A 27,425-nucleotide genomic window follows, 5' to 3' on the forward strand; every position below is an offset into this window, starting at 1 on the left:
ATTCAATTTTTTTTTTTTTTTTTCAGTTTTCAACAGTGGTTTATTTGTTTAACTGTTCTCACAGTAGCATATGGGCAAAAAAAAAATCCCCCCTTGAGCAACCAAGAAGAGTAGGGATAGATGCAAACTATATCTGAGGTTTGTTTGGTATAATCGGTTCTTGGAGGGTATTTATTCTCAGGCACTCAGGGTTTTTAGGCCCGAGCCGAGTAAAGCCGGCACAGGGCCTATTGAGTCTGCAGTGGGCGCATGGGGACGAAATCGCCAGTGACGCAGTCGCCTTTCACCACTGTCGCCACTCTCGCCACTCTCACACATATTCACATTCACGACAGTCAGACCTTTCCGAAGATGTACATGATGTGCACAAATCACATATTTACACCTGCTTGGAATGAATGGGAGTCAATGGGACATGCCCACTCGGGGTCTGTCACGTGGGTGTAAGTGCACGACATGTGACATCTGACCCCACAGACATGTGGGGGACCTCGAGAGCTTTCAAATAAAGCCAAATACGTGGTTGCCACAGAAACGGCTATATTGTTTTTGCTCAGATTATTAGGCCCGAGCCGAGTAAAGCCGGTGCAGGGCCTATTGAGTCTGCAGTGGGCACATGGGGACGAAATCGCCAGTAATGCGGTTGTCTTTTGCCACTGTCACCACTCTCACGCATATTCACATTCACGGCACGGAGACCTTTCCGAAGATGTATATGACATGTGCACAAATCGCATATTTACACCTGCTCAGAATGAATGGGAGTCAATGGGACACGCCCGCTCGGGGTCAGTCACGTGTGTAAGTGCACGACATGTGACATCTGACCCCACAGACATGTGGGGGACCTCGAGAGCTTTCAAATAAAGCCAAATATATGGTTGCCAGGGAAAACGGCTATATTGTTCTTGCTCAGATTATTATTATTTTTGTTAGGGGGCCAAGCCCGCGGGGACTGGGGGATGCATATGCCAGCATACGCGTTCCACAGTTCCAGCTGTGCTGTGGAACCCTATTGTTTTTGTACGGATTTTTATTATTAGGGGGCCAAGCCCACGGGGACTGGGGGACGGGAATGCTAGCATATGCGTTCCACAGTTCCAGCGGTGCTGTGGAACCCTATTGTTTTTTGTATGGATTTTTATTATTTTTATTCTTCCGTTGATAAAACTGTTACTGCAGCCTAAACCGTACATGGTAGGGTGGTGCAATTTGGGGGGATGGTCCAGACCCCTGCATGTACCTCAGACGCAAAAATGCACATATATCCACCAGCAGGGGGCGCTATAATCAAGGACAATGCGCTTTGGTCTATAACTCCCACACCGTATGTCGCACATTCAAAAACCTTATATCCTCGGATTCCCTGAATAGTACTGAATCACGTGAGCTAGGCTCCGCCCATTTCCGCCATGACGTTTTTTCCCCGCAAAATCGCGAAAACTGTAAAACCTACTTTTTCGAACTCCGACTTGGGATTTTGTCTGATTTGCATGAATTTTGGCACATACACTCTTCTCATGGGCCTGATCCAAAGTTATTACAAGAATTTTTTTCGGTTGAAAAATGCGCAAATTATTAACGAACAAATTTCTGTATGGTTCTGTAAAGTTTGGTAATGATTGGTCAACGTGGGTGTAATTTATTACAACAAATCCCACTCCCCACATATTCCTCCTTTTGCATTCCTAATGCATTGGTCCCATTCCAGTGAATGCAGGGAATCCGGCTCAGACTGTTCCTGCAGCCTAAAGCGTACATGGTAGAGTGCTGACATTTGGAGGGTTGGTCCAGACCCCTGCACGGAACTGAGATGCAAACAATTATATATGTCCACCAGCAGGGGGCGATATAATCAAAGACAATTCATTTTTGTCTATAACTCCCACACTGCATATCACAGAATACAAATCCTCATATCCTCAGATTCTCTGAGTACAGCTGAATCACATGGGTGTGGTCAGGCAGATTTGGGGGTGGACTTTTTTTCCGGCAAAGTTGCGAAAACTGGAAAACCTACTTTTTGAAACTCCGACTTGGGATTTTATCTGATCTGTGTGAATCTTGGCATCTATGCTCCTCTCATAAACATGATACTAAGTTATCAAAAGAATTTTGTTCAGTCGAAAAATGTGAAAATTATTAATGAATAAATTTCTGTAGCAGGCTAAAAAATGTAAGTATTACATATCTCGGACAAATTAAATGCTGTCAAAACCAAATATTAGGTACTTGGTTGACATGTGACTGTGAGGGTATGAGCCGAATTTGACAAATGTTACCCTCTATTGGGCGCTGCAAATATGTGAAATTTTTTATCTCTGAAACGCCTTTACAGATTTCTATGAAATTTGGTGAGTATGATGTGGGGTCACTCCAGAGACCAGCTGTAAACTTTGGTAATGATTGATCAATGTGAGTGTAATCTATTACAACAAATCCCAGTCCTCATACATTCATCCTTCCACTCGACTGGTGCATTTGTCCCATTCCAGTGAATACAGCGGCTCAGACGGTGGAATACTAACTACAACTGTAAACCCTTATGAACGGGGCTCAGCCTCCACCAGCTCAGCCCCAGACCATCGTCCTTCGGGGCTGACTTCTGTGGGCTCCGTGGGGCCTGGGGTCCGAGTGGGTGGGGAGGCTTGGCCCCCGTTCATAACTGCTTGCAGTTCTAGTTTTTATTTATTTTTCTTCTCCTGCTCTTTGAGCTCAAATTTGACCCCCTGAACATTTACGAAATTTCACCAAATTTTGCCCAAAATTTAGAAGTGTGAGAAATTGAATTTACATACAGGGTGTATCAAAAAAAAGTAGACTGTCCAAAAAGTGCCCACCAAATTTACAAGTGAATGTTTTCATGAAAGGTCTTTGTTTGCCTATGTTGATATGGACGTCCTGCATCTGTCCATACCAAAATTTATTACATAACTGCATGCATGACTTCACACGGGCCCTTTTTAAGAGGGGGTAAAAAAATTTTTTCCTCCAAAAAATTAAAGGGTTAAAATTGGTTGAAAAGCCTTAAACTGTGGTGCAATGCATGATTCTTTGGTTTTGTCCACTGAGGTACCCGGATTAACCCTTTGTTTCTTGTCAGGTAAACTTGAGCAATGGGTATGAATTGGAATGTGTTTGAAAGTAACACCATGGTTAGCAAGTAATGACTACCCAACTGCATCCCAGAGAAGGTTAATTAGGTGCACATTACGAGGAGTAAGTCACTTACTTACCCTGTTTTTGTCCACTTAGTCCTCGACATGACCTCCATCTCTTTGGATGCACACTTGCGCTCTCCTTATCATGTCCTGCACTGCTCGCCATCAGGTGCTCATCAGGTGTAAACTTGTGGTTGTAATTTGGTTCAGTTGGTTACACAACCAGTCTGACCTCAATTCGGACCTTGTAGGTGATCAAGTGGAAAAGCATGTCATGTCTCTCATGCAGTTATGCATGTTCAAAAAGCACATGAAAAGCATTCACCCCAGTGTACGTGTACATTTGACAGGAAACAAAGGGTTAATTCGGGTACCGCAGCAGAGAAAACCAAAGAATCACGCATTACACCACAGTTTAAGGCTTTTCAACCAATTTTAACCCTTTAATTTTTTGGAGGAAAAAATTTTTTTACCCCCTCTTAAAAAGGGCCCGTGTGAAGTCATGCATGCAGTTATGTAATAAATTTTGGTATGGACAGATGCAGGACATCCATATCAACATAGGCAAACAAAGACCTTTCATGAAAACATTCACTTGTAAATTTGGTGGGCACTTTTTGGACAGTCTACTTTTTTTTTGATACACCCTGTATAGGTTTCGTAGATGTTGGTAAAGAAATGTTGCGACAGCGCTCCCTTGAAAGTGGAAATACATTACGCCGATGGGAGCACGTCCAACGTAAAGTTTGTCATAGAGCCACGAAAATTGGTAACACAGATTCATCATGAGGAGACAAATAAAAAATATCATTCTGGCCCTGTCCCTAAACCAACCCTTAGTCGGTCATATTGGATTGAAATTTCCAAAATGCTGAGTCAGCGGTTTTGCTGACGTTGTATTTTAACCTTCTCCTCCTTGGGCATTTGGCCAAATGAGCTGAAAATCAGTGTACAGTATCTAGAGAAGTGAGGAATCAAAAGTTAGCCGAATTCATGGGATTGGTCTCACTGTTTTTGTGTGACGATGTCGCAAACTTTGCAAAGTTTCTTCGTAAATTTACCATTACAAAAATTGCTTCAGCTCAGACATACGAGCACTGATTTGGCTCAAATTTCAATCAGACGTCTATCTCCCAGGCCTACAGCCACTTATTGGAAGAAATATAAATTATGCACTATAGTGCCCCCTAGAAAGTTACCTTTACAAAAATTGCTTCAGCTCGGACATACAAACACCGATTTGGCTCAAATTTGAATTATTTGTCAATCTCCCAGGCCTACACTTATTTATTGGAAGAAATTTAAATTTTGCACTATAGCGCCCCCTACAAAGTTACCTTTACAAAAATTGCTTCAGCTCAGACATACGATCACCGATTTGGCTCACATTTGAGTCAGTTGTTTATCTCCCAGGCCTACACCCATTAATCTGAAAAATTTGAAATTTGGCTCCATAGCACCCCTACAAATTTAATTTTACTAAAATTGGTTCAGTTTCGACATACGATCACCTATTTGTCTCAAATTTGAATCAGCTGCCAATCTCCCAGGCCTACACCCATTTGTCAGAAGACATTGAAAATTCACACTATAGCGCCCCTACAAATTTACCTTTACAAAAATTGCATCAGTTCAGACATATGAACACTGATTTGGCTCAAATTTTGACTCAGTGGTACATCTCACAGGCCTGTACCCATTCAATGGAACAAATTGAATTTTGGCTGTATAGTGCCCCCTACAGATTTACTTATGCAAAAATTTCTTCAGTTCGTACATACGAACACCGATTTACCTCAAATCACAGTCAATTTTCAATCTCCCAGGCCTACACCCATTCATCAGAAGACATTAAAATTTGGGGCTAGAGCGCCACCTGCTGAATGATGGACATACTTGTACTGGACGTGCCCATGGCGAGGGCCTTTAGATGCCGTTTGCGGCTTTAATTTTATTTGTTCCTTTAGTACTGCAGGCAGGCAATATGCTTATCTTTCCAGCAATTCTTGTAAATATTTTTTGTATTGATGTGAATTCTTTATGTTGCTCCCTGTTTTTTTTTTTGTTTTGTTTTGTTTTGTGTTTTTGGGGGGGGAGGGTTGGGCCCAGAGGACAACTTTATTTTAAATTTAAATTATTTCCAAACAGTGATTACTCCTGACTGACCCACGTCCACCCCATCCCTTATACTGTGATAGCCCTAATGTTGTGACGTAAGCAGTGAACAGATAATATTGTGAACAAAAACTGATTGGACAAATTAGACAGAATTGGACCGATTGTACAGACGTACATGGACAAATGGGTGGGTGGACAGACAGACAAATGGCTGACAGACAGACAAACAAGCAGGCAAATCAATAAAGTGACACAGACAGACGGGCAGGTGGACAGACAAAGAGACAGACAGGCAGACGGTAGACAACCAAACACAAATGGGCAGGCAGATCAGCATGCACAGTTTTACAATATTATCATTTGAGTAGAAAGGTCTACAGAAAGGACTGGTTATTTATTTATGTGGGACAAGATAATTAATGTGAGAATGGGGGCAGAGTGTATGGGCTAGCACTGCATGAAAAGAGGCGTATCTGTACCAGGATATTCCAGTGTACTCCCCTGATTTCTGGAAGTATTTGCCAGTTCCACTGTCCGTATGCATCTGATTCCACCAAAGTAGGATACGTCCGGATTGATTCCATATGCGGACATACCCCCTCCATGTAGACTTCCAGGGAACAGCCTTTTGTTGCCATGGCAGATAATCCCCTCACAGACATTTCGGAGATATTCACACCTCAAGAGCCATTTGCATCTCACACCTCTGCTAGTACTCTATTGGGTCATCCATCTCAACACTGATTGGCTGTTAAAAAAAACAACAACCTCAAAACCTAGTTCCTCCCCAGTTTTATGCATATTTATATATTAATTCATATTTTTAATGTTTTGCATTTCACCTTTAATTATTTTCCCCTAATCCAAGCTCATAGCTTTATTGATTGGTTATTCAGCGTTTTACTGCTTATACCCCCCCACCCCCCACCCCCCCCCCAAAAAAAATGAAAACAGAAGTGAACTTAAACTTTTTTATTAGCCTTTTTATTTAAATGAAGGCAAACAGTAATGAAACATGAAACAAATATAAAATAAAGTGGTAACAAATTTAAAAAAAAAAACAAATGCAATTACAATCACCATTTTTGTAAATCCACCACTGTGCAATTCACCAAAATTCACCAATGTGCAAGATGCAAGTAAACATGAAAATACCAGTAGGCCTATTAACTTGGTCCATTTTCTTCTGTTCTTATGCGGTAGTGATGCATAAGTGCATAGCGTGGGTCTGATTTCAGCCATCGCTGAAGACTGCGGCAAAGGTCTGTTAACTGTTGGCTCCTATTTAGAGGAGACCAGACAATCCACACGGGTTTGCCCATTGAGGATGTCGTCTTCTTTGTCTGACATTAACTCTAGAGAGGCTCTCTGCCAGATTTCACTTTCCTCACGGGTTTGGATCATCCTTGTCCTGGACTCCAGCAGCTGCAAAAACAAAACATTTTAACCTCTAATAAAACACCCAAAGATGAACCAAAGTTAGCACAAACATTAGCTACTACACTTACTGTTCTTTTTCTCTGCCTGCTTTTAGCTCCAGCTCTGACGTTGTCCTTCAGATGGGCTTTATCCAGCTGTGAAAGTGTAAACTTTCTCCGTAGAGTCTCATAATACATTTTGCATGAAGCTGAATAAATACAAAAAAAAGGTCAGTGACAGAAATACATAAAACTATGATGAACAAAGGAACACAAAAATAACTACAATAATGTTTACCTTTTATACTCTTGGTATCTGTGTTGGCGTAGGTCGTCTTAATAAAAATGTTAACACCGCCTGATTATGTGGTGACGTTATTCTGGGAGGAGGAAAAAATACATTAGAGCCAAGTTACATGTAAAGTTAATATGATACTCAGTTAAATTGGCAATATAGGCCTTGTCTAATTGCATTATGATATTTCACATAGTAAAAATAGCACTTACCCCATTTGTGGGTCAAATTTAAGTTGATTCCTTTCGGAGTTACGGAGTTGCCTGACACCCTCCTGTAATATCAAAATAAAAACACATTAACAACAACATTAATAAAACCTTCTTCAAGAAAAACACCTAAAAAGAATTTGCTCATGTAGCCTATGTATGATAACGTAAAATCATCTTACCGCAACACCAACATTGCATGCCCTCTTCACTCTTTTTAATTCTGTCTGGCATCTATCTTCTTCATGAAACTGCTACAACCTCCTAGATAATGTGTCCTCCACACGACGAACGGCTTCCTCAAGAAGAGCCTGTTTGTTAATAACAGTCTTGATCATGGACTTATTGGTTTCAAGCTGTTGAGCGATCATATTCGGACCCATTATCAGCTGCCTTAGAAGGTCATTGGCAGACAGTGCGTTTGCAGGGGGTTGAGTCTTGTTAGCTGGAGTAGAAAACCCAAGATTTCTCTTGCAAGCCATTGTTTAACCACCGGTATGTTGCTTCTTCTTCTTCTTCTTCTTCTTCTTCTTCTTCAGTGGAGTCGACGGAGGTTTCGTCCTAAATTTAAACCTGGCAATTTATATTCTTTTTTCGAGCTCCACACTCCTGAAAGGACAACGCAATATGATTGGTTACACCTACTCATCGTTTTAATGACATACTGTTTGGAGAAGTTTTGACTGGTACCCTTCTCTCTCCATCCACAATGCTTTTCACAACATCCCGCCTACCTGTCTTGTTTTTAAAAATACTGTGGGGGGACATCTTCAGTTCAAATACACATTAATTAATTTGCATCTAGAAATATGTGTTGTCTCCTGGAAGGCAGGGCTCAGGGCCCACCCACCCCTGTCCAAAGACTGCTCCTCTAACTGTTAGTCATTAACATAAGAAAAAGCTTTAGCAGCTGCAGCCATTAAGACTCCATAATGCGGATTACCTGGAAATATACTGCTTGTACAACCTTTCCAAGCAGGCCAGTGGCAAATGTGAGATTCAGCAGAGATAACCCATGCCACTTATTTCCAGATACAGCTCTTTTCATGCAGTGTAGGGTATTAACAGAAAAAACAATCTGTGCCAAAAGTTGACGTTATGTTGGACGAGTCGACTAGTCGTGTGTTATTCTCTCTCTCCCTTCCATCACCCAACAGCGAGAGTCTTCATTCAGCGCATGTCGATACTGTCATCTTTCTACATGAAAACATGGAGTGCAAGGTAGTGATGCATGGATCAGCGGACCCAGGTCGGGTTAATGCAGGTCAAAAAAGTGTCACTTTATTTGTGGGGCGGGCCAAATAATTCCACAAAAACAGGTTGAAAAAAAAAAAAAAAGACCTGTGCATCCCTAGTGCAAAGCCAAGCCTGAGGGAAGATGACTCAGAGTAGGATTACTAAACTGATTGTGATCTAGAAGAACTATCATCTAAGTAATGTTCTGTGAACCACGCAAACAAGACCATTATTGAATAATAATTTGGACAGCCACTGCACCAGCCAGCCAGGTGGTGCAGTGGATAGCACTTGTGCTTCACAGCAAGGGTTCGATTCCAACACCAGTTGATGTGGGTGGGACCTTTCTGTGTGGAGTTTGCATATTCTCTCGTGTCTGCGTGGGTTCTCTCCGGGTACTCCAGCTTCCTCCTACCATTCAAAGACATTCACTAATAGGTTAATCATTCATTCATTCATTCATTCATTATCTGAACCCGCTTTATCCTCACTAGGGTCACAGGGGTCGCTTGGAGCCTATCTCAGCTACTTAAGGGCGAAGGCGGGGTACACCCTGGACAAGTTGCCAGTTCATCACAGGGCTGACATAGAGACAAACAATCACTCTCACATAGGTTAATCAGTTAATCTAAATTGCCCATGGGTGTGAATGTGAGAGTGATTGTTTGTCTCTGTATGTCAGCCCTGCGATGAACTGGCGACATGTCCGGGGTGTAACCCGCCTTCACCCAGAAGTAGTTGGGATAGGCTTCAAGTGACCCCTGTGACCCTAATGAGGATAAAGTGGGTTCAGAAAATGAATGAATGACTGAATTTGGACAGCCAGTATGTTTGGATTATTCTGTTAATTTATTTCATTAAGACAATGTGCTCTTTTCTCTAACATAACCTTTTCCCACTTCATGTTGTTCACTTCAGTGGAAAAGAAAATTCAAGGTGTTAGCCTATGTTTTGTTTTGGTTAAATGTCTGAGAAGGACTGTTATTGCTTGTGTCTTGCAAGTTTTTTATTCTGCACTTTACTGTACATTGTTAATGTTCCAGTGAACGTTAGTACAAGTTGCTCATTGTTGAACGGCTGTGTGTCAATGTTGTTCCCCTGCTGTCAATGTGATGTCGTCATCACATGACTAGTCAACTCAACTTCAACTTTATTAACAAATAAGTCGATACGAAAAAAGTCTGAAGTCACTAATGCCCTAGTACGTGCAGTGTACATAACAATATTGTTCTTGTCTTGTTCTGTATTTTGTGTTTATATTGGTCTCATCTTACTATGCCACTTTTTTTTTGTCTTGTTACATCTTTTGTTTTTATTTTGTTCCATCTTCTGTTAGTTATGTAATTTTTATCTTGTTGCACCTTTCATGTTGTTGTCTTTGTTTTGTATTTTGCATTGTTTATTTTGTGTTACATCTTTTATGTTGTTTTCTTTCTGCTGAATCTTTATTTGTATTGTTGATTTTGTCATGTCTTTTATGGCAGTTTTGTCTGGTTTTAAAATAGTTTTTGTCATTGCTTATTTTACGTTTGTAGTTCACTTGTTGCATCTTTTACAAATAATTCAAAACCTTCTGGTTTCATCAACTTTTGACTTGTTTTGTTTTTTTTTTTCAATGCAGGAACTCCACAACCAGTGTAAGCAAACAAAGAAGTTGAACCAGGACACAGAGTCAAACTGCTATGAATACGTCATCCACAACGGGGCCTGTATCCCAGAATGCCCCTCGGGATACACTACTATTAACTCTACCACGTATGTCTGACTCATGCACACATACTTAGACTTTCAGTGCCACTATCAACAGGGCCATGTTTCATTGTCCAACATTACAACATAGGAGATGAAACTCACCCACAACACTAACACTGTGATCACTCAACACATTCAACAACAGACCCTCACCAGACACAATGGCCTTTGAAAAACCAATCAAATATAAAGGTAGAAGTATTTTTCCACTGTGGAAAACCACTGTTCCCGCTGAAACAATGGGGACTGATTGTACAGATCGAGTCAGTAGCAGAAAGGAAAGAAAAGGCAAAACATTGCCTTTTCATCTGTGTCATTTTTGTCAAACACTGCTGCATAAAAACATGCAGGTTCATGAATAATTGAACAGTGCTCTCACATGCAGTCAGTGTAATTTTCTTCAGTTTACCACCAAAAACTTTATAGAGTTTTCGTTTTTGAGCACTTTGCAAAAGCTGTATACTTCAGTACTGCACTTTCTATTCATTCATATATGTATGTCTGAAAAGAAAACATTTATTTTCAAGTGCACTGAGAGTTACCAGTGCTAAATACTAAAGTTAATGGGAAAGACCCTGTAATAAGTTGATATAGGATAGGTAACACATCATTTCACAAGAATCACAACATGAAATACTGACTCTACTGTCATAAGATACTGATTTGATAATAAGCTGCTGAAATGCAGCAACAAATTGGACCCTGACACTGACACCCTAACAGAAAGGTAGCAGTATGGAGACAATGCAACAGAGTAGGCATTATAGAAGTAAGAGGAATGCTACATTCATACTAACATGATGTCTATCAAAAGTAGTGTTTTAGCACCTATCACGTGCTAATAATGCCACCAGACATGGAAATTGTCCCAAATTGCTTGAATAACCGTTTGCCTGCAGTAAATCTGGTTTCATGATGAAATACAGCATTGCACAGGACAAACACTCTTGTAAATGCAAACCAGTTATAAATGTTATTGTTGGGTTTTATTGGGATCAGAAAAATGGTGTTACTTGTGTTGATATAAAGGGAAATCAGCTCTGGATGGACTGCAGAACACAGACCAGGTTTTATGGAAAGCTATGTTCAAGCTCACTTGAACAAAAGTTCAAGTGAGCTTTTGTAATTTTCAGTCGACAGCAGATTGAGCCAGTAATTTATTTAATTGGATTTCTTGGCTATAGTTAATGAAGGGTTGAAGATTATTTTGGATTGTAACAGAAGAAAGACCTAAAAGCTCAGTGTAGTTGGAGAGGGATGCTGAGGTTGAGGATCCTGGACAGGTCTCCCATGAACTCCCACCAGAAACGTCTGATTGGTCTCATGAAGCCACCTAAATTTTATTAATGTATTTCTTTTTTTTATAACTTGAACTTTTATTAACTTTTTTTTTTTTTTAAAGAAAGAAATAGGCCATACAAAATATACAATCCCACATCTTAAGCCACTTATCAGTGCAAGTCCAGAGAAGACATGTGGACAATCTCAAACAAAACAAAATAGAAAACAATAATAAAAATGATGCCAACAATACACATATACACAGTTACAGCAGTCATTACTGATCACAGAGTCAAGTTCAAATTCTTGAGTTGAATATGTCATTGACCTGTGTAGGAAAACTATTGGCCCATTTGTCATTGTAATCATCTACTCTATTCAACAGTCTGTACGATAATTTTTCAAATGCTGCCAGTTGACCAAGAGAGGTATGCCACTGGGGGAAAGTCGGAGTCAAAGGGGCCTTCCATTCCCTTACTAAGGGCCTGATTTACTAAGATTGCAAATAACAGGTGCAAATGTGCTTGCTCGTGCTAAAATATGCGCATGCTATTGATTTGCGTGTCAGGGGTGATCAACTAAGATTGCCAACAATGACAACAGGCACAAAATCTTAGAGACCACCCTAATTAAATGAGGATTTTGCGTGCGCTACTGGTTGTCATCATGGAGACAGTGCGCTGTAAAAACTGCTCTGGGATATTCCAGCACTCAGAGAGAGAGAGAGAGACGTCTCTCATAAGTCAGTCCTGGCCTAATGTGATGTGCCACTGGTGGAACTGGGCATGGGGGGCAGGCCCATAAAGTGTGTGTGTGTCTGTGTTGTGTGTGTGTGTGTGTGTGTGTGTGTGTGTGTGGGAAAGGGGGGGGCATATGTCTGAATTTTTTGTTTTTTTTCTTCCATCACTCCAAAAATGTTGATGTGATCAGAACAGATTGATTCTCTGCGTTGTGCCCATGCCTCCTCCTGGCCACAACTACTGCAGCCAGTTTTGTGCGAAGTTAAAACCTGCCTTTCAGACGCGCTAAGTATAGATGCAAAATCAGCCACCGCAATCAGTTTCAGGTTTGGTAAATCACATTACACACGCTAAATAAATATTTGTATTTACTCCTCCCAACAATTTTGCACGATCTGGCAGAAATGCATATGCATATTCTTCAGGGCAAACATGCTAAATGGGTTGCGCGAGCTATTTTGCCCACACTGTAACAAATTTTACTGTTAAATAACAGTAAAATACTGGCAGCTAGAGTTGCCAGCATGCTACTGTTATTCTACAGTATCTCTACTATAATCTACAACTACAGTTTCTTACTGTAAAAAGTATGACGGTACTGGGCTGTACATAATGTACCTTTTACAGTAAAATACTGTTAGCCACAGTTGCTGCATTTTACAGTAACTACCGTATTCCAAGAAACAATATATTACTGTAAAATGTATGTAATGTAATATTTACTGTATAACACAGGGAAAAGCTAGGATTTTAACATTTCAAGTTACATTTTAAAATACAAAATCATGAACACTGCTAGAAAAAGCTCAAACAAGAGATGACATTATTATATATAACCATGTAAATTGACACAGTGTTTAGTTTAACTGTGTTCACATCGCAGCTAGCAAGTATGCTTCAACTTAAATTAGCTGCATGTTTGCTACATACGGTTAGCACCCCGAAATATGCAGTATTATCACGTGTGTTATACTATGCAAGTTGCGTCCGGTGTGAATGCAGTTTATGGAGGCAATTTAATGTTTAATGAACCCAAAATGCCACAGTTACATTGATAAAATCACAATTGCCTTTATAAATGAACAACTGGAGCAGAATGGAGTTATGGCAGTGTTGGTAGAGAAGCATCAGGTGACCTCCGTTCCTGTGCTGTATGGGGTTAAGTCCAGGTGAAAATAGTCATCCTCAGTTATCTTCTGATTTTATTGTATCCTTCTGCTTCAAAAAAGAACCACTTACTTTTGATGCAGCAAGTCTATAATTTACATTCGTTGGACTGAATCTTTTCTAAATGAGCTGGTGGGATTTGATGCCACATGACTTTGTTCAGACCAGTTCTGGGCGGACAGCAGTTAAGGAATTGAAGAAAATACTGTATAATACTGTCAAATTTTGCAGTAGCTTTCTGTTTTAAATTTGCACCTTAAAGACCTCATTATTTATAGCATTATACTGTATTTACAAATAACAGCATGATACTGTACAAAATTTACTGTTTTTTTACATTAATTTGTTACAGTGCATTTGAGAGGCGCAGACCTCGGTGCGCCCTGTTAGTAGATAAGCTTCAACGTGTTTTTGCGGGCGAAATACTACTACTACATCTACTACTACTGCTATTGCTACTAATACTACTACTACTACATCTACTACTACTGCCATTACTACTAATACTACTACATCTACTACTACTGCTATTACTATTAATACTACTACTACATCTACTACTACTACTATTACTACTAATACTACTAATATTACATCTACTACTACTGCTATTACTACGAATACTACTACATCTACTACTACTGCTATTACTACTAATACTACTACTACATCTACTACTACTGCTATTACTACTAATACTACTACTACATCTACTACTACTGAACAATTTGAAATTTGGCGCAATAGCACCCCCTACAACTTTAATTTTAATAAAATTGGTTCAGTTTGGACATACGATCACCTATTTAGCTCAAATTTGAATCAGGTGCCAAACCCCCAGGCCTACACCCATTTGTCAGAAGACATTAAAAATTCACACAACAGTGCCCCCTACAATTTACCTTTACAAAAATTGCATCAGTTTGGACATACGAACACCGATTTGGCTCAAATTTGACTGAGTGGTACATCTCGCAGGCCTCCACTCATTCAATGGAAGAAATTGAATTTTGGCTGCATAGCGCCCCCTATAGATTTACTTATACAAAAATTTCTTCAGTTTGTACATACGAACACCGATTTGCCTCATATTTGAGTCAATTGTCAATCTCCCAGGCCTACACCCATTCATCAGAAGACATTAAAATTTGGTGCTAGAGCGAAACCTGCTGAACGATGGACATACTTGTACTGAATGTGCCCATGGCGAGGGCCTTTCAATGCTGCTTGCAGCTTTAATTTAATATTCCACTTGTAGCTGAGGGTGACGAGGAGCCTTTGTCGGTGTCCTCAGTTTTTATCAGTCCTGTTGCTTATTTAGGAGGAGGTTTATTAGGCCCGAGCCGAGTAAAGCCGGCGCAGGGCCTATTGAGTCTGCAGTGGGCGCATGGGGACGAAATCACCAGTGACACGGTCGCCTTTCGCCACTGTCGCCACTCTCACACATATTCACATTCACGGCACTGAGACCTTTCCGAAGATGTACATGACGTGCACAAATCGCATATTTACACCTGCTCAGAATGAATGGGAGTCAATGGGACACGCCCAGTCGGGGTCAGTCACTTATGTGTAAGTGCACGACACATGACCTCTGACCCCACAGACATGTGGGGGACCTCGAGAGCTTTCAAATAAGGCCAAATACGTGGTTGCCACGGAAACGGCTATATTGTTCTTGCTCAGATTCTTCTTCTTTTTTTTTTTTTATTTTTAGGCCCGAGCCGAGTAAAGCCGGCGCAGGGCCTATTGAGTCTGCAGTGGGCGCATGGGGAGGAAATCGCCAGTGATGCGGTCGCCTTTCGCCACTGTCGCCACTCTCACACATATTCACGTTCACGGCACTGAGACCTTTCCGAAGATGTACATGACGTGCACAAATCCCATATTTACACCTTCTCAGAATGAATGGGAGTCAATGGGACATGCCCACTCGGGGTCAGTCATGTGGGTGTAGTTGCACGACACGTGACCTCTGACCCCACAGACATGTAGGGGAGCTCGAGAGCTTTTACATAAGGTCAAATATGTGGTTGCCATAGAAACGGCTATATTGTTCTTGCTCAGATTCTTATTATTTTTTTTCTTTATTTATTAGGGACCGAGCCGAAAGGTAAGGCCCTCTCACACAGTAAGAGGCCTTGCCTGCAAGCAAGGCCCTATTGTTTTTTGTTCGTTTTTATATTATTCTTATGCCGCCAATTTCACCTGTATTTTGACCCCCTAAACATGCACAAAAACTCACCAAATTTGGCACACATTTCAGGTCTGGTGAAAAATGTGATAAAATGTAAAAATTAACCCCATAGGTGCCAAAATGAGCTCTCCAGCGCCCCCTAGATACACAAAATTGGCCCTAGCGCCCACTAGGAATGTCGTAGAAACATGAAACCAATGCCAAAATTTTCGTCTCATCAAGCCCAACAAATCATGCGCTGGTACTCATGACCTAACTCCAACTGGAAGTTCAGAATTTGCCTTTCAAAATAAAATGCTCAAATTGCAAACTTCCATTAGGAATGTCATAGACACACAAAACTAATGCCAAAACTTTCGTTCAATCGAGCCCAACAAATCACACACTGACACCTATGAGCTAGCTCCAACAGGAATTTCGCAATATGCCTTTCAAAATAAAATTTTTAAAACTTATTCCGATGACACCGTTTGTCATATTGACTTCTAAATAGCACCAAAAGATAGAGTGAACCCTCCTCAAAAAAGTTACTTTGTACTTTTTCCATAACTGTCTTAGTTTTTTTTTTACAAGCCCGCAAAGTTGCGATGTTTGGAACTCATTTTTCAGTTTGGAGTTTTTCCCCACATGTGACATATCTACACGTTCATGGGACTGAGCACAACGCTCACATGCAAAAATTTTTGAGATACGATGTACAGTTATTTATTTATAACAATTTGTTTATTTTCATAATTTTTCCACTTTAGACTGCCATTTGACACCCTTAACATGCTCCAAAACTCACCAAATTTGTCATGAATGTCATGGCTGGTAAACACTTTGATTCAATATCAAAATTAACCCCTTGGGTGCCAAAATAGACTCTGTAGCGCCACCTATGTACTAAAAAACACACAAAATCTGTCCTAGCGGCCAGTAGGAATGCCACAGAAACATGAAACAAATGCCAAAATGTTGGTCTGATTGAGCCCGACAAATCATACACTGACACTCATGAGCTAACTCCAACAGGAAGTTGGCAATCTGCCTTTGAAAGTTACTCTACGTTTCTGCAATTACTGCTTATTCATTTCAGACTTTTAACAAAAAAGTTATACCTCATTAAATTCCCAATAGTCTGTAGAATCCAAAACTGAAAGAATTTTTCAGATACGACCTACGGTTACGGAATAATGGCGATTTTTTCAAGACTATGTTTAGTTTCACTTTTCACAATGGCAAAGTCCCTATAAAAATCTTGCTGGTGCACACTTGCATGTGTCTTGTAGTGCAGTGGTTAAATCTAGCTACCTATTGAACAAGAGGACCCTGGTGATCCAATTTTTTTTTTTTTTTTTTTTTTTTTTTTTTTAAACAGGTTTTGCTGCATTGTATTGTGGATATTGGAAATTTTGCACACATTCAAAAGTACACGGAGTACATTTTTTCAAAATAAAACCCCAATTAAGAACAATACAAAATGTCTATTACATAACTTCTTTTCATTTTTATGACCAAACGCTCAACTGTTTGTACAATGTTTCTTCTTTCAAAAGTACCCTTTCTCACAGACACACATGCTCACACAATAGGGTTTTTCCAAAATAAAAGCCTTAAATGTGAGAAATCATCACTTTTATACTCAATTATTCATACAATTTCAATTCATTTTTCAAACTCATTCTTTCTCTCACATACAAAACAAATGCACATACACACAGTAGGGTTTCCAAAATAAAAGTCTCATTTAAAGGTGATGGTGGTTTCAGCAGAGGGTCACTGGTGTTCTGTACAGATGTAAGGAGGATGGACACTAAAGGGTGGGAACTGGTATGGGGATGGAGAGGTGTGAGTGGAGCTGAGGTGTGGACGGTCACGGGAGGCAGATCGCGGGGGAGGCGGAACGCCCGGTGCGAGGTCCCACCCAATGCTGCTTGCAGCTTTAATTTTTATTAGGCCTGAGCCGAGTAAAGCCGGCGCAGGGCCTATTGAGTATGCAGTGGGCGCATGGGGACGAAATCGCCAGTGATGCGGTTGCCTTTCACCACTGTCGCCACTCTCACACATATTCACATTCACAGCACTGAGACAGACATGTGGGGGAGCTCGAGAGCTTTCAAATAAGGCCAAATATGTGGTTGCCATAGAAACGGCTATATTGTTCTTGTGCTCAGATTCTAATTTTTCTCCTGCTCTTTGATCTCAATTTTGACCCTCTGAACATTTACGAAAACTCACCAAATTTTGCCTAAAATTCAGAAGTGTGAGAAATTGAATTTACATATAGGTTTCGCAGAGGTCGGTAAAGAAATGTTGCGGCAGCGCCCCCTTGAAAAGTGGAAATGCATTGCGCCAATGGGAGCTCGTCCAACATAAAGTTTGTCGTAGAGCCATGAAAATCGGTAGACAGATTCATCATGAGGAGACAAACAAAAAATATTATTATGGCCACGCCCCTAAAACAACCCTTAGTCGGCCATATTGGATTGAAATTTCCTAAATGCTGAGTCAGCGTTTTCGCTTACGTTGTATTTTAACTATCTCCTACTAAGCCGTTTGGCCGAATGAGCTGAAAATCGGTGTACAGTATCTAGAGAAGTGGGACATCAAAAGTTATCCGAATTTTTTGAATCGGTGGCACCATTTTTGTGCGACGAGGTTACAAATGTTGCGAAGTTTTTTCGAAAATTTGCCATCACAAAAATTGCTTCAGCTCAGACATACAAACACCGATTTGGCTGAAATTTGACTCAGACGTCTATCTCCCAGGCCTACACCCATTTATTAAAAGAAATTGAAATTTGGCGCTATAGCACCCCCTACAAATGTACATTTACAAAAATGATATCAGTTCGGACATATGAACACTGATTTGGCTTAAATTTGACTCAGACATCTGTCTCCCAGGCCTACACCTATTTGTCAAAAGAAACTGAAATTTTGCACTACAGCACCCCCTACAAAAATTTTTCATATTTTTTTATTAAAATTGCTTCAGTTCGGACATATGAACACCGATTTAGCTCAAATTTAACTCAGACGTCTATCTCTCAGGCCTACACCCATTTATCAGAAAAATTTGAAATTCAGTGCCATAGCGCCCCCTACAATTTTACCTTTACGAAAATTACTTCACGTTAGACATACGAACACCAATTTGGCTCAAATTTGAATCAGTTGTCAATCTCCCAGGCCTACACCCATTTGTCAAAAGAAAATGACATTTCGCTAAATAGCGCCCCCTAAAAATTTACCTTCACGAAAATTGCATTAATTCAAACATACGAACACCAATTTGGCTCAAATATGACTCAGTGGTAAATCTCGCAGGTCTACACCCATTCAATGGAAGAAATTCAATTTTAGCTGCATAGCGCCCCCTACAGATTTACTTGTACAAAACATTCTTTAGTTCGGACAAACAAAAAAAGATTTGCCTCAAATTTGAATCAGTTGTCAATCTCCCAGGCCTACATCCATTCATCAGAAGACATTGAAATTTGGTGCTAGACCGCCACCTCCTGAACGATGGACATACTTCTCCTGGACGTGCCCGTGGCGAGGGCCTTTAGATGCTGCTTGCGGCTTTAATTATTATTATTATTTTTTTTTTTTCCTTCTACTGCGCTTTGAGCTCAATTTTGACCCCCTAAACATTTATGAAAACTCACTAAAGTTTGCCCAAAATTCAGAAATCTGCAAAATTTAATGTACATATACGTTTTGTAGATGTTGGTAAAGAAATGTTGCTACAGCGCCCCCTTGAAAAGTGGAAATGCATTGCGCCAATGGGAGCGCGTCCAACATAAAGTTTGTCGTAGAGCCACAAAAATCGGTACACAGATTCATCATGAGGAGACAAACAAAAAATATTATTATGGCCACACCCCAAAACCAACCCTTAGTCGGCCATATTGGATTGAAATTTCCAAAATGCTGAGTCAGCGTTTTTGCTGACGTTGTATTTTAACTATCTCCTCCTAAGGCGATTGGCCAAATGAGCTGAAAATCGGTGTACAGTATCTAGAGAAGTGGGGCATCAAAAGTTAGCTGAATTTTTTGAATCGGTGTCACCGTTTTTGTGCGACGAGCTTGCAAACTTTGCGAAGTTTTTTCAAAAAATTTACCATTACAAAAATTGCTTCAGCTCAGACATACAAACACCGATTTGGCTGAAATTTGACTCAGACGTCTATCTCCCAGGCCTACACCCATTTACTAAAAGAAATTGAAATTTCGCACTATAGCACCCCCTACAAATGTACATTTACAAAAATTACATCAGTTCGGACATACGAACACCGATTTGCCTCAAATTTGACTCAGACATCTGTCTCCCAGGCCTACTCCTATTTGTCAAAACAAACTGAAATTTCGCACTACAGCGCCTCCTTCAAGTTTTTAAAAAAATTTTTTTATTAAAATTGCTTCAGTTCGGACATGCAAACACCAATTTGGCTCAAATTTGACTCAGATGTCTATCTCTCAGGCCTACACCAATTTATCAGAAAAAATTGAAATTTGGAGCTATAGTGCCCCCTACAATTTGACCTTCACGAAAATTACTTCATTTCAGACATACGAACACCAATTTGGCTCAAATTTGAATCAGTTGTTAATCTCCCAGGCCTACACCGATTGATCAAAAGAAATTTCCATTTTGCTCACTAGCGCCCCCTACAAATTTACCTTCACGAAAATTGCATTACTTCGGACATACGACCACCGATTTGGCTCTAATTTTACTTAGTGGTACATCTTGCAGGCCTACACCCATTCAACTGAAGAAATTTAATTTTAGCTGCATAGCGCCCCCTACAGATTTACTTATACAAAAATTTCCTTACTTCGGACATACGAGCAATGATTTCCCTCAAATTTAAATCAGTTGTCAATCTCCCAGGCCTACACCCATTCATCAGAAGAAACTGAAATTTGGTGCTAGAGCGCCACCTGCTGAACGATGGGCATACTTCCACTGGATGTGCCCTTGGCGAGGGCCTTTAGATGCCGCTTGCTGGCTGAATTTCTTCAGCCAGCTTGTCTAGGATGTCAGACTTAAGCCCTGGAGTAATCTTCAGACTTCCGCCAGTTTCTCTGAATATCTTATTTCCCCGCTGAAGTTGCATCTCCACATCATATTGAAAGCGAGGAATGGTGAAGTCATGGGGCCATGCATGCGTTCTCAGCTCACTGTCTGAATGTGAAAGAATGATAGTGGTATCAAAGTCAGATGAAGACAATGAGGACACATTGTCTGACGCGTGAATGCTTGATGGGCTTGCAGAGGGTCCAGGAGTGCTTTGAGAGTTCAACCTCGAAGTGGGACTCATATCCAGATAATTCTGCGTGTACACTAGCTTAACTGTTCCTTGTCTTCAATGTCTTGCATCGATGTAATTGTTCATGAACTCATTATTGAAGTCAGGATCCATGAATTGAATGTGAAAGTCTCTTTCAACTCCAAATCCATCACAAATTGTATTGTGCAAGTCCATTAAAGTCTTTGGCTTTCCTGAAGGGAGATAAAGTCTTCTGAAGTCATCCTCTTCTATGATGACTCTCAGTTTCATGGGCTCTGCCATTCTTCAATCTGAATGTGAAAGAGAAAAATAAACAAATATTAAAATATAAATTAACAGAAGAGCGCATATGCACAACATGATTTAGTGTGATCTAACCTTATACAGTACTTCACCTCAGGGAAACTGACTTTGATTATACAGACAGAATAAATAAAGCACATGTACTTCAAGCGATTCTATGTGTATAGGCAATCATGATTACACCTTATGGCAACCTGATGATGATCTAATTAACTTTTTTAAATTGACAACATTCTTAGCTTGTCCCATCCTTTCTGACCACAGAGCAACCTTAAGAAAAATACCACACTTATACTTTATTATCTATCCTCAGCGCAATTGGCAGATCTATTATGGAAATAATGTTCAATTTAAAGTGACTAATTGTTGTATCACTTCCAAGTTTAACATGGCTGTGAGGGCTCTGTTTGTTAAATGTACGTACCCTAACAATATGAAGGTCCCAAGCTTGGGTTGAAAATCCGATGAATTAAACCTGCCAAGTAAGAACACAAATACACAAAATTGTGAGTAAAAAGTCTACAATGCAACTGTGCCTCAGTAATACAGGCATAAGAGATGACAGATTATAGTTAAGTAAGGAAAAACATGCTATGTTATTTTCGGTATTTATTCACTACTAGATTACTTTCTGTACTATACTACTGCGAAATGACTATAGTTCACCTCACAGCATTGATTTATCACATAGATTATTTCTTTTTTTTTCTTTTTTTTAAATGAACATTTCTAACTTATTTATTTAACATTTTTAATCACGAATTGAAAGAAATGCATTGATAGGAAATACAGACATTTTCAAACAATTCTCATGTCCAAAACGATAACACAGGTTGTTGTTGGAATTGCAGTTATTCCATCTTCACTGCAGAACATACTTAAGATGAACAGAGATGCTCACTAGTGACCACGTTTATTTCAAGTCTTTAGTTTTGTTTTTGTGGTTGTAATGTCATGTCCTTTGCTGCATGTCTTAACGGCGAGTAAAACCTGTGCCTACTAAAAATAACCTATTCATAGCATAAGACTAACATTCAAAGCATGCACTGCATCATCAACATCAGTTCTCCATAAACTATACATGAGCTAGTCAGACACCTTTGAAAGGAGTCGGCTCCTTCTGTGTTTAACCAACGATAATGCAGAAACATACACACAGTAAATGACTGAGCCGCAGAACCAAACCGGACCATATTGCTAAGATGAGAAGACTAAGCTGGATATGATAATGACCGCACACACACGTGCTGCCTTGGCCGGTCAGGTGTGTGCGGTGGACAGCAGTAGCAGCAGCACCACTGCTCCTGCACACCCAGAAAAACAAAGGCCCTCCAATTTCAGCAGTCCAGGCAATTAATGCGCCAGACATGTAATGAAAAATTTTGGTGATTTGTTGGAGCAGGAGTCAAGTTGTTTGAAAAAGTCTGGCTGAGTCACAGCTAACTCACCTCACCATCTCTGATAGCGGCTACATAGCGGCTTAGAGCCGAATTAAATGTAAAGTGTAAAATAAAGTAAAATGTAAAAACACTGTGGTTAAAGTAAAACTAAGGCACATTGATGAATATTAAAGACTTACCCAAAGTAGGAATTCAGTCGTGGAATGAGGAGTAGTATCACTTCAACTGGCAGGTGTCTGTCGTGAGGGGGCTAACTGACTGGTATGCGCCAAAATCCTGAAATGGCGGTACGTGTGTGTGAACCTGTGCAGAATTTCAAACTCCCAAACAGGATTCCCCTCACTGGTGCGTTCAGAACTGTTGGAGACATCAAACTTTCAGCATATGAAGTTTCTCTTTCTCTCTCTCTCCCTTAAGTAGCTGATGTACTTCTCTAGAAGTGTTTTTAAATTCTCGAAAGATATTCAAGCAAACATCAGCTTACTGTGGCCTGCCATGTTTTCCGAGGTTGCGCAATGAAACGCATTTACCTTGGAAGTCGGAATTTCTGACCTGGATCTTTCCAAGTTCTGAGTGCAAATGAAAGCAGCATTATAGTCAAATTAAACTGAGCTAATTTTTTTGAGTTAGATTTAATTGAACAAAATACGTTTGCCATAATTTTGACATTTTATGTTAGAATTATTTATACTTTATTAGTGGAGTCAAAAAACACAAATATTTCTATTAAAATATGCTTAATATTTCCATGTAACATTTACTAGGGGTCAGAATAATTTTTTCAGTGTGGATAAACAAGCATCTTGAATGAATTGAACTGAATGAATGAATCTTCAATGCAACTTTGCTAAATGTGTCTGGTTCGTTGATTCAATACACATTTTCAAATGACACATTTGTTTTGACAGAATTTTATTTAGAATCACCAACCAAATTTAAAAAAACAAAACAGTTGTTAAACAGTACGACTCTTACAGCTGCAGACTCTTACAGCTGAGCAGACACAGTTTAAAATATTATAAAAACTTAAAAGGACAGAAGTACTGTAGATAAAATACAACTTATCTACATGTTGGGTTGGGTTTGGTTCTGTGCTTGAGATTACAGTGGAACAAATGCAATTTTGTTCTAAACTCAAATAATGAATCACAAAACTAGAATACACCCATTGTTAGGAAAACTCCATTACAAGATGGAGGTCTAGAAAAAAAATGTCTCTTTGAATAAAGGGCTTTTAAAGTGAATACACAGCAAACACCTATAAACAAAAGTCATGAACAGTTATCATCAGACCCAGTCGGCAGCTCCAAGCCAGGCACAGACCCGGCCAGCAGCTCACAGCATTGCATAGCCCCTCAGACTTCAGATCCAGTTCTCTCCATCAGCTCCCAGTTACATCTGTGTCTCTGTCTCTCCCTCTCTCTCCCTCTCTCTCTCTCTCTCTCTCTCTCTCTCCGTCCCCCCCCACTGGAAACGGAAACTGTCTTCATCTTGACAGGGGGGATGTTGCATTTCCTCTTGTGTAGACGAAAACAAGGAGGGAGTTTTTGTTTAGTTTTTATTTCTTGCAAAACATTTTTGTTTCGTTTTTATTCGTAGACAATAAGGCACAGTCTTACTATTTTTAGAACATTGGTGCGGTCTCGTCTCTGTCATGGGAGAAAGGGTCGTTGATGAACATTTCCTCTCGTCTCATCTGACGAAGTTACACTAATACTTAACATTAACACTTACATACATATAAACTTATTGCAAGGATTGTCTGTAAACAGCTAATTAGTGAGGTCAGGAGAGCAGTATTGTTACCCACGTTTATGTAAAGCATAGGAAAACACAGACAAAATTATCTTTATCCATTTCAAATGGGTTCATTCACACTGAAGTAAAAAAAAAAAAAAAAAAAGCTAAAATAAATGCTTTAAAAATTTTACAAAAGGGAAGAAAAATGAAAGAGCTGTTGTTGTGAATCTGCCTCCTCGTCCATGGGCAACAACTGTAAAGAACAAAACAAAGAAACTGTCCTTTAATTTTACATGTTCTCCACAATGTGGATAATAAACCTGCCCACTGTAACATGGTTAAGTTACTTACTCAGTTCAGTTCTGCCTTTTATGAACCCACCAAAGAAACATCGTTTTGGAGATAACAACACGGAAATGTTGTTAGTTTGTTGTTAGCATACCAGTAGCTAGTGTTTTAATGTCTGTAATGTTTGTAGCTTGCTTTAATCTCTAAAGTCAACTTTTTGTGAGCCATTAAATATGCGTTTGAGAAACAAAACTTACCAGTATCGTTTGCCACAATTTGAACAACTGACTCATCCACAATCGAAATCTGCAAGTCCGTGAGTGCTGTGTCGGAGTTCTGTGCACCAATAGTCCGATTCACATGGTCTGTCCCCTAAAATCAAGTCCAGCAGGTCAAAATGCGGGATTCTTTTCAGCCGGCCACAGCATCCAAGCTGTCTTTTCTGGTCCCTGTAGTCCTTCTTTAACTTCTTCAGTTTGTTACCTCCGCCAAGGAGGTTATGTTTTTGTCAGCGTTGGTTTGTGTCTCTGTCTGTCTGTCTGCCTGCTTATGTGCAAGATAACTCAAAAAGTTATGGACGGATTTGGATGAAAATTTCAGGAAATGTTGATACTGGCAAAAGAACAAATGATTAAATTTTGGTGGTGATCGGGGGTGGGGGGGTGAGGGGGGCCACGGGGGCCCACTGATCTGCCTTGGCGGAGGTCTGCGCTCTATGAGTGTGTTTCTAGAAATGACAGCGCAGACCTCCGCCAAGGCAGGTCAATGGGCACCCGTGGCCCCCCCACCCCACCCCCTCATTTGTTCCTTGTGCCAGTATCAACATTTCCTGAAATTTTCATCCAAATCTGGGGCACTGATCTGCCTTGGCGGAGGTCTGCGCTCTCCGAGTGCTTCTAGTTTAAAAGGTTGTCGAGAGTCCCCTCATAGCCGGCAGCAGCCATCTCTCTTCATATTTTTTTTCGAACACTGGCTTTGTTAGAGAGCTCTCTCCAACTTTTCTTGGACTTCGGATGAAGCCCACAGTGCCAAAAAGCACTGGGTCTCCTCCTCAGTCTACTGCTGCTTGTTTTTTCCATCTATAACTCTTTCTCTGAAAACTGAACTGAGCTTAAAAACCCACTGGTTGTAGTTTTAAAAATGCCTGTTCATAGCTTTCACTGTTCCTGTTTTGGTCCGTAACCCCCACCCACCGATGATCCAGGGGGTCGCGTCATAGGTTCTTAGTCTGGCCCCAGTTTAAGCCCAGCTCGAAGTTGGTGCTTGCCTGGAACCTGTTTGGAACCACTTTGGAACTGGTTTGGCCTATGCTTAGGCGGTGAAAACACAAAGAAGCGGTGCTAAATCAGTCAATGGCTCCAAACCAGCCCTGGAACCAGTTTGGTGGAAAAACGGTATTAGAGGTTTTACAGCTGCTCAACCAGAATACAGCATTTCAGTTAATGTCTAAGGCAGACATTTGTGGTTTGGGATTTAAAAGATGGAAGTGGAACTAAAGAAAGGGATTATGTTCTTTTAAGAGGGCTTCAAAATAATAATGTTCTTTTTTTTTTTTTTTTTTTAATTCTCTTTATTGAGTTTTTTTCATATAGCAACAAAGACGTGTTCATATACATTCACTATGTTCAATGCATCAAGAAATGAGAACACGTAGTAAAACAAAAAGCACACAAACAGCAGTAAACAATGAACAAAAAAACCCCCCAAAAAAAACAAAAAAAAAATGAGGACATCTTATATCGCCAATTTTAAGTTGTTTACACATTTGTATTATTAAAATAATCAATGAAAGGTTGCCATGTTAAGTGGAATGCATTTAATTTCCCTTTTAATGAAAATTTAATTTTTTCCAGTTGTAAATGTTTCGTTACTTCTCTCATTAAGGCTGAATGAGCGGGAGAAGTTTTTTGTTTCCAATTTAATAGAATTAATCTTCGCGCTAATAACACCACAAAACATATCATATTGTTTTGGTTGTTGGAAAGTTCTACAGCAGCCGGCTTCACACCAAACAAAGCAAAAACAGGATCTGGTTTAAGTTGTTTTTTTAAGATTTCAGATAAAGTCTGAAATATCTTGGTCCAGTATATTTTAACACAAGGACAGTTCCAAAACATATGTGCAAGTGAGGCCGGCCCCTGTTTACATCTGTCACAGGAGGGGTTTACAGAGGGAAACATCTTTGATAGTTTCAGCTTTGATAGATGAAGTCTGTGTAGAATGTTGAATTGCAAAAGACCGTGTCTGATGCATACAGAGGAGGAGTGAACACGTTCTTGGGCTTTTAACCATTGATTATATTCAATGTCTACATCCAAATCCTCTTGCCAAGCCCTTTTTAAATGATCCAGTGTGGTAGTACAGTCCAACTGTGACAGCATGTTGTGAATTTTAGCTATCGCACCTTTTTTAAAAGGATCAATCAAAAACAGTGCATCCATTATGGAATCAGGAGGCTGATCGGGAAAGGACGGAAATATAGTTTTTACAAAGCTTCGGAGCTGTAAATATTTGAAAAAGTCTCTTTTATCTATGTTGTATTGTTCTTGTAGCTGATGGAATGTAAGGAAAACCTTATTTATAAATAAATCTTTTACAGAATTTATTCCTTTGAGATTCCACTGGTAGAACTGGTTTGAAAGGGATGGTGTAAACATGTGGTTGTTTATCAATAGAGTTAATAAAGAAGTACTATCCCATCCATAATACTTCCTTATTTGAGACCAGATTGTAATTGTGTGAGAGACTATTGGGTTCTTAAATTTTAACTTAGAAATAGGGAGAGCTGAATAAATATATGCTTGTAATGAGGAAGGATAACAGCTTTGATTCTCC

The 27,425-nt window shown here is 39.9% G+C and overlaps 1 protein-coding gene and 1 long non-coding RNA gene across 2 annotated transcripts in view; one reads left to right on the forward strand and one right to left on the reverse strand.

Annotated features, from left to right (window-relative positions):
* Positions 1-27,425, forward strand: part of insrb (insulin receptor b) — a 350,554-nt gene that overhangs the window by 236,418 nt on the left and 86,711 nt on the right. The window contains exon 4 of the mRNA XM_030132071.1: positions 10,059-10,192. Within this exon, the coding sequence (XP_029987931.1) occupies positions 10,059-10,192 (134 nt within the window). The remainder of the gene's footprint in view (positions 1-10,058; positions 10,193-27,425) is intronic.
* On the reverse strand, positions 6,476-7,061 carry LOC115417916 (uncharacterized). Its single transcript, XR_003935216.1, has 3 exons — positions 6,996-7,061; positions 6,788-6,906; positions 6,476-6,704 (listed from the first exon to the last, which is right to left on the reverse strand). It is a non-coding gene; the product is annotated as an uncharacterized LOC115417916 (long non-coding RNA).

Source organism: Sphaeramia orbicularis, chromosome 4 (assembly GCF_902148855.1).
Source record: "Sphaeramia orbicularis chromosome 4, fSphaOr1.1, whole genome shotgun sequence".
NCBI classification, from domain to species: domain Eukaryota; kingdom Metazoa; phylum Chordata; class Actinopteri; order Kurtiformes; family Apogonidae; genus Sphaeramia; species Sphaeramia orbicularis.